Below are 10601 nucleotides of genomic sequence, written 5' to 3'. Positions count from 1 at the left end.
TGAGAGTGAATGAGAGATGGGATATGTAAAGGGAGTGGGAGGACTTAAGGAGTAACTCCTCCTTTCTGACTTGTGTAAGAATAACTTCTGTGATTGGTGGGGAAAATTCACCAGAGTTCTGTCAACTTGAAAGTGTTGTTCATTTCCTGTCCCCCATTAGGGGTTACCCCTTTCATCTTAAGCAGGATATTCTAGGATCTCTCAGTCTCACAGCTCTGGCCACCAATAACCAGCAGGTGAGTCCCCTCTCCCCAGACCTCTAGATCTGCAAAAGGCAACCTGGAGGCAAGGAAACCCCCAGCTGTGAGTAGTCCTTCAATTCTGGTGCTGTGGTAACTGAGTTCAAAAACAATGAGTCTTGTTACCTATCGTGAAATGAAAGACACCTCACCAGACACCTCACTGGGTTGTGAGGCTCCAAGGAGCACACATATTGTTAGGCTCAGTTCGATTCCCTTCAGCCCTCTCTGCCCGTTTGAAGGCAGTTCCTTATCCTGGAGACAACGTGCAGATGTTCTCTCTCTTTCCCTATTTATTTATATATTTATTTATTTATTTATTTTTTAAGACAGGGTCTCTCTCTGTTGCCCAGGCTGGAGTGCAGTGGTGTGACCACAACTCAAACAGCCTCAACCTTCTGGGCTCAAAATAATCCTCCTGCCTCAGCCTCCAGAGCAGCTGGGACTACAAGCGCGCACCACTGCACAGGGGTTATTATTATTATTTTATTATTTTGTAGAGACAGGGGTGGGAGTGGTCTCGCTATGTTGCCCAGGCTGGTCTCAAACTCATAGCTCAAGAGATCCTCCAGCCTCGGCGTCCCAAAGTGCCGGGATTACAGGCGTCTGCCACCGCGCCCGGACGCAGATATTTTCTATGGGCATCTGGAGTGGCGTCCCCAAAGCTTGGCGCCGTGCTATGGTCAAGCCGGGTCGGGGGCACGGGCCAGCCCTCAACACCGTTGGCACCAATCAGAACAAGCAACTGTCCCCTCAGGGCCGCGACGGCCCCTTTCTGCCAATGGCCAGCCCCTCGCCGGTCCCGAGACCTCGCGAGAGCTCCCGTGGCTACGCCTTACCCGGCCTCTGAACGGCCTCGGAACTGCCCTATCCTTCCTCTTTCCCCGCCTTCCAGCGGCGCTCCACTCTCGGATTGGCTGATTGAGCCGAGTCGGGTTTTTTTTTTTTTTCTGGCCAGAAAGCGGTTCGACAATTGGTCCTTCTTTTGGCCCCTCCTGCGAAGCCCGCGGATTGGACGGCTGAGTCTGGCTACACGGACCTGCGGGAGGGCGGCCGGGCCAATCAGGAGCTTGGCGTATTTTACAAACTGAGGAAGTAGCTCCAGCAGTATCCGAGAGAGTCAAGCGAAAAGCGGAGGAAGCTGGGGCGGCCCTGAGGGGCTCTCGGTAAGGTAAGGCACGGGGGTCTTGGAGGGAACGAGGGCTGCTGGGCTCATAGGGAGGAGGGCAGTTCGAGGTCCGAGGGCAAAAGAGTAGGCTTGGGGTGTCTGGAGGTAGCACCCATAAGAGCGGTCTTGCAGCTGCCGGGGGCTTGTGGGCGCGTGGATTAGGGCAGAGGTATTAGGGATGGCAGGACAGGTGCCCCGAGAACTGGTTGATCTTTGATCTCCGATTCTACCTGCCTTCTTCCCCGTCTCAACTGTAGCCATCATGACCACCCGGCAAGCCACGAGGGATCCCCTCCTCCGGGGTGTATCTCCTACCCCTAGCAAGATTCCGGTACGCTCTCAGAAACGCACGCCTTTCTCCACTGTTACATCGTGCGCCCTGGACCAGGAGAACCAAGATCCAAGGGTAAGAGCGGCCTAATGGGGGAAGACAGTAGTCACACCAGTAATGCACCCCAACACTAAACCTCACCTTTTTGTCCCCCCTCCCTCCCCTAGAAATGGTTGCAGAAACCACCGCTCAATATTCAACGCCCCCTCGTTGATTCAGCAGGCCCCAGGCCGAAAGCCAAGCACCAGGCAGAGACATCACAAAGATTGGTGGGGATTCCTCAGCCTCGGAACCCCTTGGAGGAGCTCAGGCCTAGCCCTAGGGGTCAAAATGTGGGGCCTGGGCCCCCTGCCCAGACAGGTACCTGTTGGAGCCCTGGTAACACGGCCTCCATGGCTGAGTAGGGAACTAGGAAGGGTAAAAGTGGGGTTTTGGGGTTTTGCACTCACTCCTGCTGTCTCCTGCTTACTGTGATTGTCCTGGTTCCACCTCCTGGAAAGCTCTTTGCTCTTAGAAGATCTCCCTTTCCTCCAGCAAAATGTCATCTCACTAGGTGCCATGGCTTGTACCTGTAATCACAGCTACTCAGGAGGCTAAAGTGGGAGGATCACTGGAAGCCAGGAGTTGGAGACTAGCCTGGATGACAGAGAGAGATCCTATCTTTTTTTAAAACAAATAAATAGGCCGGGCGCGGTGGCTCAAGCCTGTAATCCCCGGCACTTTGGGAGGCCAAGACGGGCGGATCACGAGGTCAGGAGATCGAGACCATCCTGGCTAACACGGTGAAACCCCGTCTCTACTAAAAATACAAAAAACTAGCCGGGTGAGGTGGCGGCGCCTGTAGTCCCAGCTACTCGGGAGGCTGAGGCAGGAGAATGGCGTGAACCCGGGAGGCGGAGCTTGCAGCGAGCTGAGATCTGGCCACTGCACTCCAGCCTGGGTGACAGAGCGAGACTCCATCTCAAAAAAATAAATAAATAAATAAATAAATAAATAATAAATGTCACTTCTTCTGAAGCCTTTTCCAGTTCCCCATGTCACATGTTCCCCTAATACTTTGCAGTACTTCTTTTATAACATGTATATACCTTGGCTTGAGTCTATTACCTGTCTATAGTTTGATGATAGCTTCTTGAGGATAGGGGCTTTGTCTTATTCTTATGGGACCCCAATGCTTAGAATAGTGTCTTATGTAACATTCTATGAACATTTGGTGGGCAGGTGTGGTGGCTCACGCCTGTAATTCCAACACTTTGAGAGGCTGAGGTGGGAGGATCACTTGAGCTCAGGAGTTTGAGACCAGCCTGGACAACATAGTGAGACCCCATTTCTTTTTAGTTTTTCTTTTTTTTTCTTTTCTTTCTTTTTTTTTTTTTTTTTGGAGATAGAGTCTTACTGTATCCCTCAGATTGGACGACAGTGGCATGATCTCAACTCACTGCAACATCTACCTCCGAGGTTCAAGCGATTTTCATGACTCAGCCTCCCCCAAGTACCTGGGATTACGGACACCTGCCACCACACTTGGCTAATTTTTGTTTGCCTTATTTATTTATTTTTTTATTTATATGAGATGGAGTCTCACTCTGTCACCAGGCTGGAGTGCAGTGGCATGATCTTGGCTCACTGCAACCTCCACCTCCCAGGTTCAAGTGATTCTCCAGCCTTAGCCTCCTGAGTAGCTGGTACTACAGGCATGTGCCACCATGCCCAGCTAATTTTTTTTTTTTTTTTTAGTAGAGATGGGGTTTCACTATGTTGACCAGGCTGGTCTCAAACTCCTGACCTCAGGTGATCTGCCCGTCTCAGCCTCCCAAAGTGCTGGGATTACAGGAGTGAACTACCATGCCCAGCCAATTTTTGTATTTTTTTAGTAGAGACAGGGTTTTGCCATGTTGGCCAGGTTGGTCTCAAACTCCTGACCACAAGTGATCCACCCGCTTCAGCCTCCCAAAGTGCTGGGATTACAGGTGTAAGCCACCACGCCCAGCCATCTATTTCTTAAAAAAAAAAAAAAAAAAAAAAAAAAAGCCAAATTCAATTGAATGAGTCTCTTTTGCTCACCTTGTACCTCAAAGTGACTATGCTAGGGTCCCTATCCCCCTCACCTGTCCCCCTTCCTGTTCCTTCTTACCTTTCCTTCTCTTTCCTTGCAGAGGCTCCAGGGACCATAGAGTTTGTGGCTGACCCTGCAGCCCTGGCCACCATCCTGTCAGGTGAGGGTGTGAAGAGCTGTCACCTGGGGCGCCAGCCTAGTCTTGCTAAGAGAGTACTGGTTCGAGGAAGTCAGGGAGGCACCACCCAGAGGGGCCAGGTAATGAAACAGGATGTGAGGAGACCAGGCTGGGGGCGCTGAGGTGGGCATCCTGAGCTGTGCTGACAGCCTCTGTTGGTGTCCCAGGGTGTTCGGGCCTCTGCATATTTGGCCCCCAGAACTCCCACCCACCGACTGGACCCTGCCAGGGCTTCCTGCTTCTCAAGGCTGGAGGGACCAGGACCTCGAGGCCAGACTTTGTGCCCCCAGAGGCTACGGGCTCTGGTGAGTGCCCTTGAGAGGCCTGATACTTGGTGCTTCTGGGAGCTCCTTCCAGGGACAAAGCTGGCCTTTGGGAGAGGAGGTACCTCATGATGAGGCAAGGGATCCTATTGGGGGAGATGGGGTTGGTGGTGAGGCCTGAGGGTTTAGGGTCCATCTCTGATTCCGTTTTCATCTCTTGCTCCTGTGGATCAGATTTCACCTTCAGGACCTTCCTTTCACCCTTCCACTCGCCCCAGTTTCCAGGAGCTAAGAAGGGAGACAGCTGGCAGCAGCCGGTGAGAAAGTAGAGGGTGTGGGAGAAGGTCATCTGGAAAAGAATGAACCAGTGTCTGATACAGGAGTCCCCCAGAGTTGGGGCCTTCCAGTAGCTTTAGGACTCCCCACCAACTCTGAAGAGGAAGCAAGAAACCTGTGATTACCCGGGATGAGCCCTTAGGATAGGGTTCAGGCCTTCACAGGCAGGCCTCAGTGTGACATCAGTTTCCTCAAGTCATGGGGGGACAGGGAGGACAGAAATGTGCTATCTTTTTTGTTTAGTGGCTAGAGTATAGACTATGGCAATAAATGGGATTCGGGTTTATATCCTAACTCTTACCACTTACTAGTTGTGCAAGCTTGTCTTCACCTCTCTGAGCTTTGGTTTCTTTGTCAAGTGAGAATAACATTTGTATCATCATTAGAAATTGTCATGAGAATGAAATGAGATGATGTTTGTAAAGCACTTAGCACATGTCCAGCTCATACTTGGTACTCAGTGACTGCTGGCTACTGTCCTTATTGTCATCAGGACTTCAGTGAGCCAGGCCTCAGGATTGCTCCTGGAGACCCCAGTCCAGCCTGGTGAGTGTGTCTGACTGTGGGGAGAGCACAGGGGCAGCTGGGCTGCCTGAAGCAGGGAACAAGATCAGATAAAACTCAGCAGGCTGAGAGGGAGCATGAGAAAGTGGGAGGCTGGGAAGCTAGGTCAGAAGGAGAAGAAGAAGAGACCTTCTAGATAGGCCAGAGGTTGGCACAGTTGCACTTGTGTCAAAGGAGATGGTCTCCATTTCAGCCCTCTCTCTGCCACTTCCTGCAAGATTTATCACTGTTTATCCCCAGCCCCTAAGTGCCATCACCACATCCCCAGCCTACTCAGACGTTCAGATTAGTAAGTGTTTACTGAGATAGTGTTGGGTGTTGAGGGGCTGCTGGATGGGTTCCTGTCCCTAATAGTGCAATGGGGGCTATTAAACTAATATACCTTCTTCAGAAGTTGTAGAACCCTGTGCCAAACTTTGGTGGGTGTTCTAGAGAGTCTACAACAAATGTCCCGTTTCTTCCTAGCTTTCTCTCTCCCTAAAGGAGAACATGAGGTTGTCACTCGCTCAGATGAAGGAGGTGTGGCCTCTCTTGGTCTGGCCCAGCGAGTACCATTAAGAGAAAACCGAGAAATGACACATACCAGGGTGAGATGCGACTCTCCTGGGATGGTGGGTGGGAGGTGCAGGAGATGCTTGGGAGAATTTCACAGCAGCAGCCAACACTGAGAATTGTAGGTAGAGCCAGGCAGTCTTGGGCCTCAGGATGTTATTGGGTAGGTTTACCCCAGATGTACCCAGTCCCTCTCCAATGTGAAACTGACCTCTCTTTATCAAATGTCTAGGGCCTGGGGTGAGAGATCATATTTGTATCACCATCAGATCAGTGCTAAGGGTGAGACAGATCTGCCACTTGTCAGCCAAAAGCATTCATCCCTTTGCTCCACAAATATTTACTGAGTAGCACCAGCCTACTGAGTGCCAGGCCGTGTTCTAGGCTCTGGACATACAGCAATAAACAAGTTCATATTCTAGAAGGGGGAGACAAGAAATAAACACATATATAAAATAGTGTCTCAGATGACTGTAAGTTCTCTATTAAATAAAAATAAAAATAATAAGGCACTAAAGGGGAATTGGGAGCAGGGGAGTTGGTGTTGCAATTTAAAATAGATTGGTCAGGGAACTCTTATTGAGAAAATGATGTTTAAGTGAAGACCAGGGGTTGGAGGAGGAGTGAGATATGTTGATATCTGGGGGAGGGAATATTCCAGGCCAAGAGAACTGAAGAGGCAAAGGCCCTGGGGAGGGAATGTGCCTGGCATGTTTGAGGATCGGCAAAAAGGAGAGGCCAGTGAGATTGAAGCAGAGTAAGGAGAGCGGTAGGAGATACGGTTTTAGTGATAACATGATCAGATTGGGTAAGGAATTGTACACCAGTGTAAATCCTTGGCTTTTCTTGGAAGTAGTGGGAAGCCATGGGGAGAGGGGTTGATCAAGAAAGTGGCATGATTTGACTTAGGTCTTTTTTTTTTTTTTTTTTTTGAGACGGAGTCTCGCTCTGTCGCCCAGGCTGGAGTACAGTGGCCGGATCTCAGCTCACTGCAAGCTCCGCCTCCCGGGTTTACGCCATTCTCCTGCCTCAGCCTCCTGAGTAGCTGGGACTACAGGCGCCCGCCACCTCGCCCAGCTAGTTTTTTGTATTTTTTTTTTTAGTAGAGATGGGGTTTCACCCTGTTAGCCAGGATGGTCTCGATCTCCTGACTTCGTGATCCGCCCGTCTCGGCCTCCCAAAGTGCTGGGATTACAGGCTTGAGCCACCGCGCCCGGCCCTTTTTTTTTTTTTTTGAGACGGAGTTTCACTCTTGTTGCCCAGGCTGGAGTGCAATGGCACGATCACCGCTCATCACAACCTCCGCCTCCCAGGTTCAAGTGATTCTCCTGCCTCAGCCTCCTGAGTAGCTGGGATTACAGGCATGCACCGCCACGCCTGACTAATTTTGTAGTTTTAGTAGAGACAGGGTTTCTCCATGTTGGTTAGGCTGGTCTCGAACTTCCGACCTCAGGTGCTCTGTTCTCCTTGGCCTCCCAAAGTGCTGGGATTACAGGCCTGAGCCACCATGCCTGGCTTAACTTAGGTCTTAAAAGAATCACGCTGGCTGCTGTAGTGAGAACAAGATATAGGAAGACAAAGGGGGCAGGGATCACTCTTCCACCTTTTTCTTCTTCACAGGACAGCCGTGACTCCCACCTGATGCCCTCCCCTGCCCCTGTGGCCCAGCCCTTGCCTGGCCATGTGGTACCATGTCCATCACCCTTTGGACGGGCTCAGCGTGTACCCTCCCCAGGCCCTCCAACTGTGGTTTGTGTCAACAACTGGGGGCTGGGCAGGGGCAGAACAATCTGGCCAGAGATCCTTGCTAGGTCTGCTAAACCACCCACATCTCTCCCCAGACCTCATATTCAGTGTTGCGGCGTCTCACCATTCAACCTAAAACCCGATTCACGCCCATGCCATCAACCCCCAGAGTTCAGCAGGTAAGAGAGGGCATGGGGAGGTGGCTGGCATAAGCCACAGCTAGGGGAGAAAGGAGATGGATGGGTACAGGAGAGAGAAGACAAGCAAGGGGAGGTTGAGTGCCACCTGTGGGTGTCAGGCCTTGCTGACATCTCACTTCTGTGCCAGGCCCGGTGGCTGAGTGGTGTTTCCCCTCAGTCCTGCTCTGAAGATCCTGCCCTGCCCTGGGTAAGTATCAGAAGGCTCTTCCTACTGAGATTCCTTGCCCTGTGCTGCCAGCCTGGAGGCCCAGGAGTTTGAGACACATGTGCTTTCTGGGCCAGGCATGATGGCTCACACCTGTAATCCCAGCACTTTGGGAGGCTGAGGTGGGAGGATTGCTTGAGCCCAGATCTTTGAGACCAGCCTGGGCAACATAGTAAGACCCTGTCTCTACTAAAAATTTTAAAAATTAGAAAATGCTCTCTGGAAAAGCTGCCTAACTCTCCCTGCTTCTCTGCTGCCCCTCCTAATGTACATCTAGGGCCTCTCAGTTAGGGGCTTTAATCCATTCCTCATGAGGGTGGGACTCAGGCTGGTCTTTCTCCTGCCCCATCCTGGCTTTCTTGTGTGCCTTGTTCCTTGGTGACAGGAGCAGGTTGCCGTCCGGTTGTTTGACCAGGAGAGTTGTATAAGGTCACTGGAGGGGTCTGGGAAACCACCTGTAGCCACTCCTTCTGGACCCCACTCTAACAGAACCCCCAACCTCCAGGAGGTGAAGATTCAAGTGAGTCTGTGTGGGCAACGGCTTTGATGTCTATTGAACAGTGACTGGGGCTGAGGAAGAAGGAAGAGATGGGAGGTCAGGAATAGGACAGTGTAAGTAGACTACTGAATGCACATCTTGATGTCACACTGGGGTGCTCTCTCCCACCACAGCGCATCGGTATCCTGCAGCAGCTGTTGAGACAGGAGATAGAGGGGCTGGTAGGGGGCCAGTGTGCCCCCCTTAATGGAGGCTCTTCTCTGGATATGGTTGAACTTCAGCCCCTGCTGACTGAGATTTCTAGAACTCTGAATGCCACAGAGCATAACTCTGGGACTTCCCACCTTCCGGGACTGTTAAAACGCTCAGGGCTGCCAAAGCCCTGCCTTCCAGAGGAGTGCGGGGAACCACAGCCCTGCCCTCCAGCGGAGCCTGGGCCCGCAGAGGCCGTCTGTAGGAGTGAGCCTGAGACACCAGAGCCCTCCCCCCAGGAACAGCTTGAGGTACCAGAGCCCTGCCCTCCAGCAGAACCCAGGCCCCCAGAGTCCTGCTGTAGGAGTGAGCCTGAGACACCAGAGCCCTCCCCCCAGGAACAGCTTGAGGTACCAGAGCCCTGCCCTCCAGCAGAACCCAGGCTCCCAGAGTCCTGCTGTAGGAGTGAGCCTGAGACACCAGAGCCCTCTCAGCAGGAACAGCTTGAGGTACCAGAGCCCTGCCCTCCAGCAGAACCCAGGCCCCCAGAGTCCTGCTGTAGGAGTGAGCCTGAGATACCGGAGCCCTCCCGCCAGGAACAGCTTGAGGTACCAGAGCCCTGCCCTCCAGCAGAACCCAGTCCCCTTCAGCCCAGCACCCAGGGGCAGTCTGGACCCCCAGGGCCCTACCCTAGGGTAGAGCTGGGGGCATCAGAGCCCTGCACCCTGGAACATAGAAGTCCAGAGTCCAGTCTACCACCCTGCTGCAGTCAGCGGGCTCCAGCAACCACCAGCCTGATCTTCTCTTCCCAACACCCGCCTTGTGCCAGCCCCCCTATCTGCTCACTCCAGTCTCTGAGAACCCCGGCAGGCCCGGCAGGTAAGGAGTTGGCTGGGAAGGAGTGTGAACACAAGAGGTCCTCAACTCACTGTGAGTTGCACCCCTGCCCTGCCCCACCCCTGCTCCAGGCAATCCCATGCTTCCACACCTTCCACCCTGGCCCAGCCTGGCTCTCCCTCAGGAAGAGGGGAGGGGCTGCACTTCCAGCCCTGTGCTCCTAATTGGCTTGGCCGTTGGTGGGGGAGGAGGAAAGGACAGTACATGGTGGAAGTACGGGACCCCAGACCACCCTCTAAATTCTCCATGCCCCTCAGGCCTCAGCAATCTGGCCCCTCGAACCCTAGCCCTGAGGGAGCGCCTCAAATCATGTTTAACTGCCATCCACTGCTTCCATGAGGCTCGTCTGGACGATGAGTGTGCCTTTTACACCAGCCGAGCCCCTCCCTCAGGCCCCACCCGGGTCTGCACCAACCCTGTGGCTACATTACTCGAATGGCAGGACGCCCTGGTGAGACTCCAACCCACAGCCCAGCTGTGGCTGCACAGTGAGCCTGATGGGAGGTGGGGAACGGGGACAGGGGGCCACCTGGGCTCCTTCACAGAGAGGTCAGCAGGAAGGCTTGGCTACAGTGCAAGGTTGGCTGGGCTGTGACAAGGTCTTCTCTCTCTCCAGTGTTTCATTCCAGTTGGTTCTGCTGCCCCCCGGGGCTCTCCATCATGAGACAACCACTCCTGCCCTACCGTGCTTCTTCCTTTTAGCCCTTATTTATTGTCGGTCTGCCCATGGGACTGGGAGCCGACCACTTTTGTCCTCAATAAAGTTTCCAAAGTATCCACCTGTCTAGCTAATGAGTTCTAAGTGTCCAAACAGGCCAGCTACTGCTGTCACTCTCCCATTGCCCACAGGGTGGCAGTGTCCTCCAGTTCAGAGGGCAGCGCTGGGCTCTTGGGATCCCCCAGGCTCTCATCCAGAAGCTAGTCCTGAATCCTGAAAGGGAAGGAAGTAACTCACTCCTGCCTAGCCCACCCCCTTGCAAGCTCTGAGCATCCCACTCCTGCCAAGCCCACTCCCAAGCTCTGTAAATATGTTGGGGAGCAATTGGAACCGCTGTTCCCCTTGCTTTTTGAGATCAGTCCCACTTAACCTACAGGAGCCCTAGACTACTCCTTCACCCCCTAGAGCTCCTTTTCTAGAACTCTCTGCATGCACTGGGCAGAAGAGCAGAAGCACC

At 53.0% G+C, this 10601-nt stretch overlaps 1 protein-coding gene across 1 annotated transcript; it reads left to right on the top strand.

Moving 5' to 3' along the window:
• The first annotated feature begins 1090 nt into the window (after positions 1-1090).
• Positions 1091-10201, top strand: TROAP (trophinin associated protein). The gene is made up of 15 exons (XM_033222204.1): positions 1091-1410; positions 1665-1813; positions 1906-2098; positions 3895-4052; positions 4140-4277; positions 4470-4552; positions 5065-5117; positions 5601-5722; positions 7308-7436; positions 7529-7612; positions 7761-7820; positions 8224-8358; positions 8511-9408; positions 9684-9877; positions 10043-10201. The coding sequence occupies exons 2-15, from the start codon at positions 1670-1672 to the stop codon at positions 10088-10090; spliced, it is 2439 nt and encodes an 812-aa protein (XP_033078095.1). The 5' UTR covers positions 1091-1410; positions 1665-1669; the 3' UTR covers positions 10091-10201.
• Positions 10202-10601: the final 400 nt, after the last annotated feature.

Source organism: Trachypithecus francoisi, unplaced genomic scaffold, assembly GCF_009764315.1.
Source record: "Trachypithecus francoisi isolate TF-2019V2 unplaced genomic scaffold, Tfra_2.0 Lachesis_group11, whole genome shotgun sequence".
Taxonomy (NCBI): domain Eukaryota; kingdom Metazoa; phylum Chordata; class Mammalia; order Primates; family Cercopithecidae; genus Trachypithecus; species Trachypithecus francoisi.
This window is presented reverse-complemented; position numbering and strand designations above follow the sequence as displayed.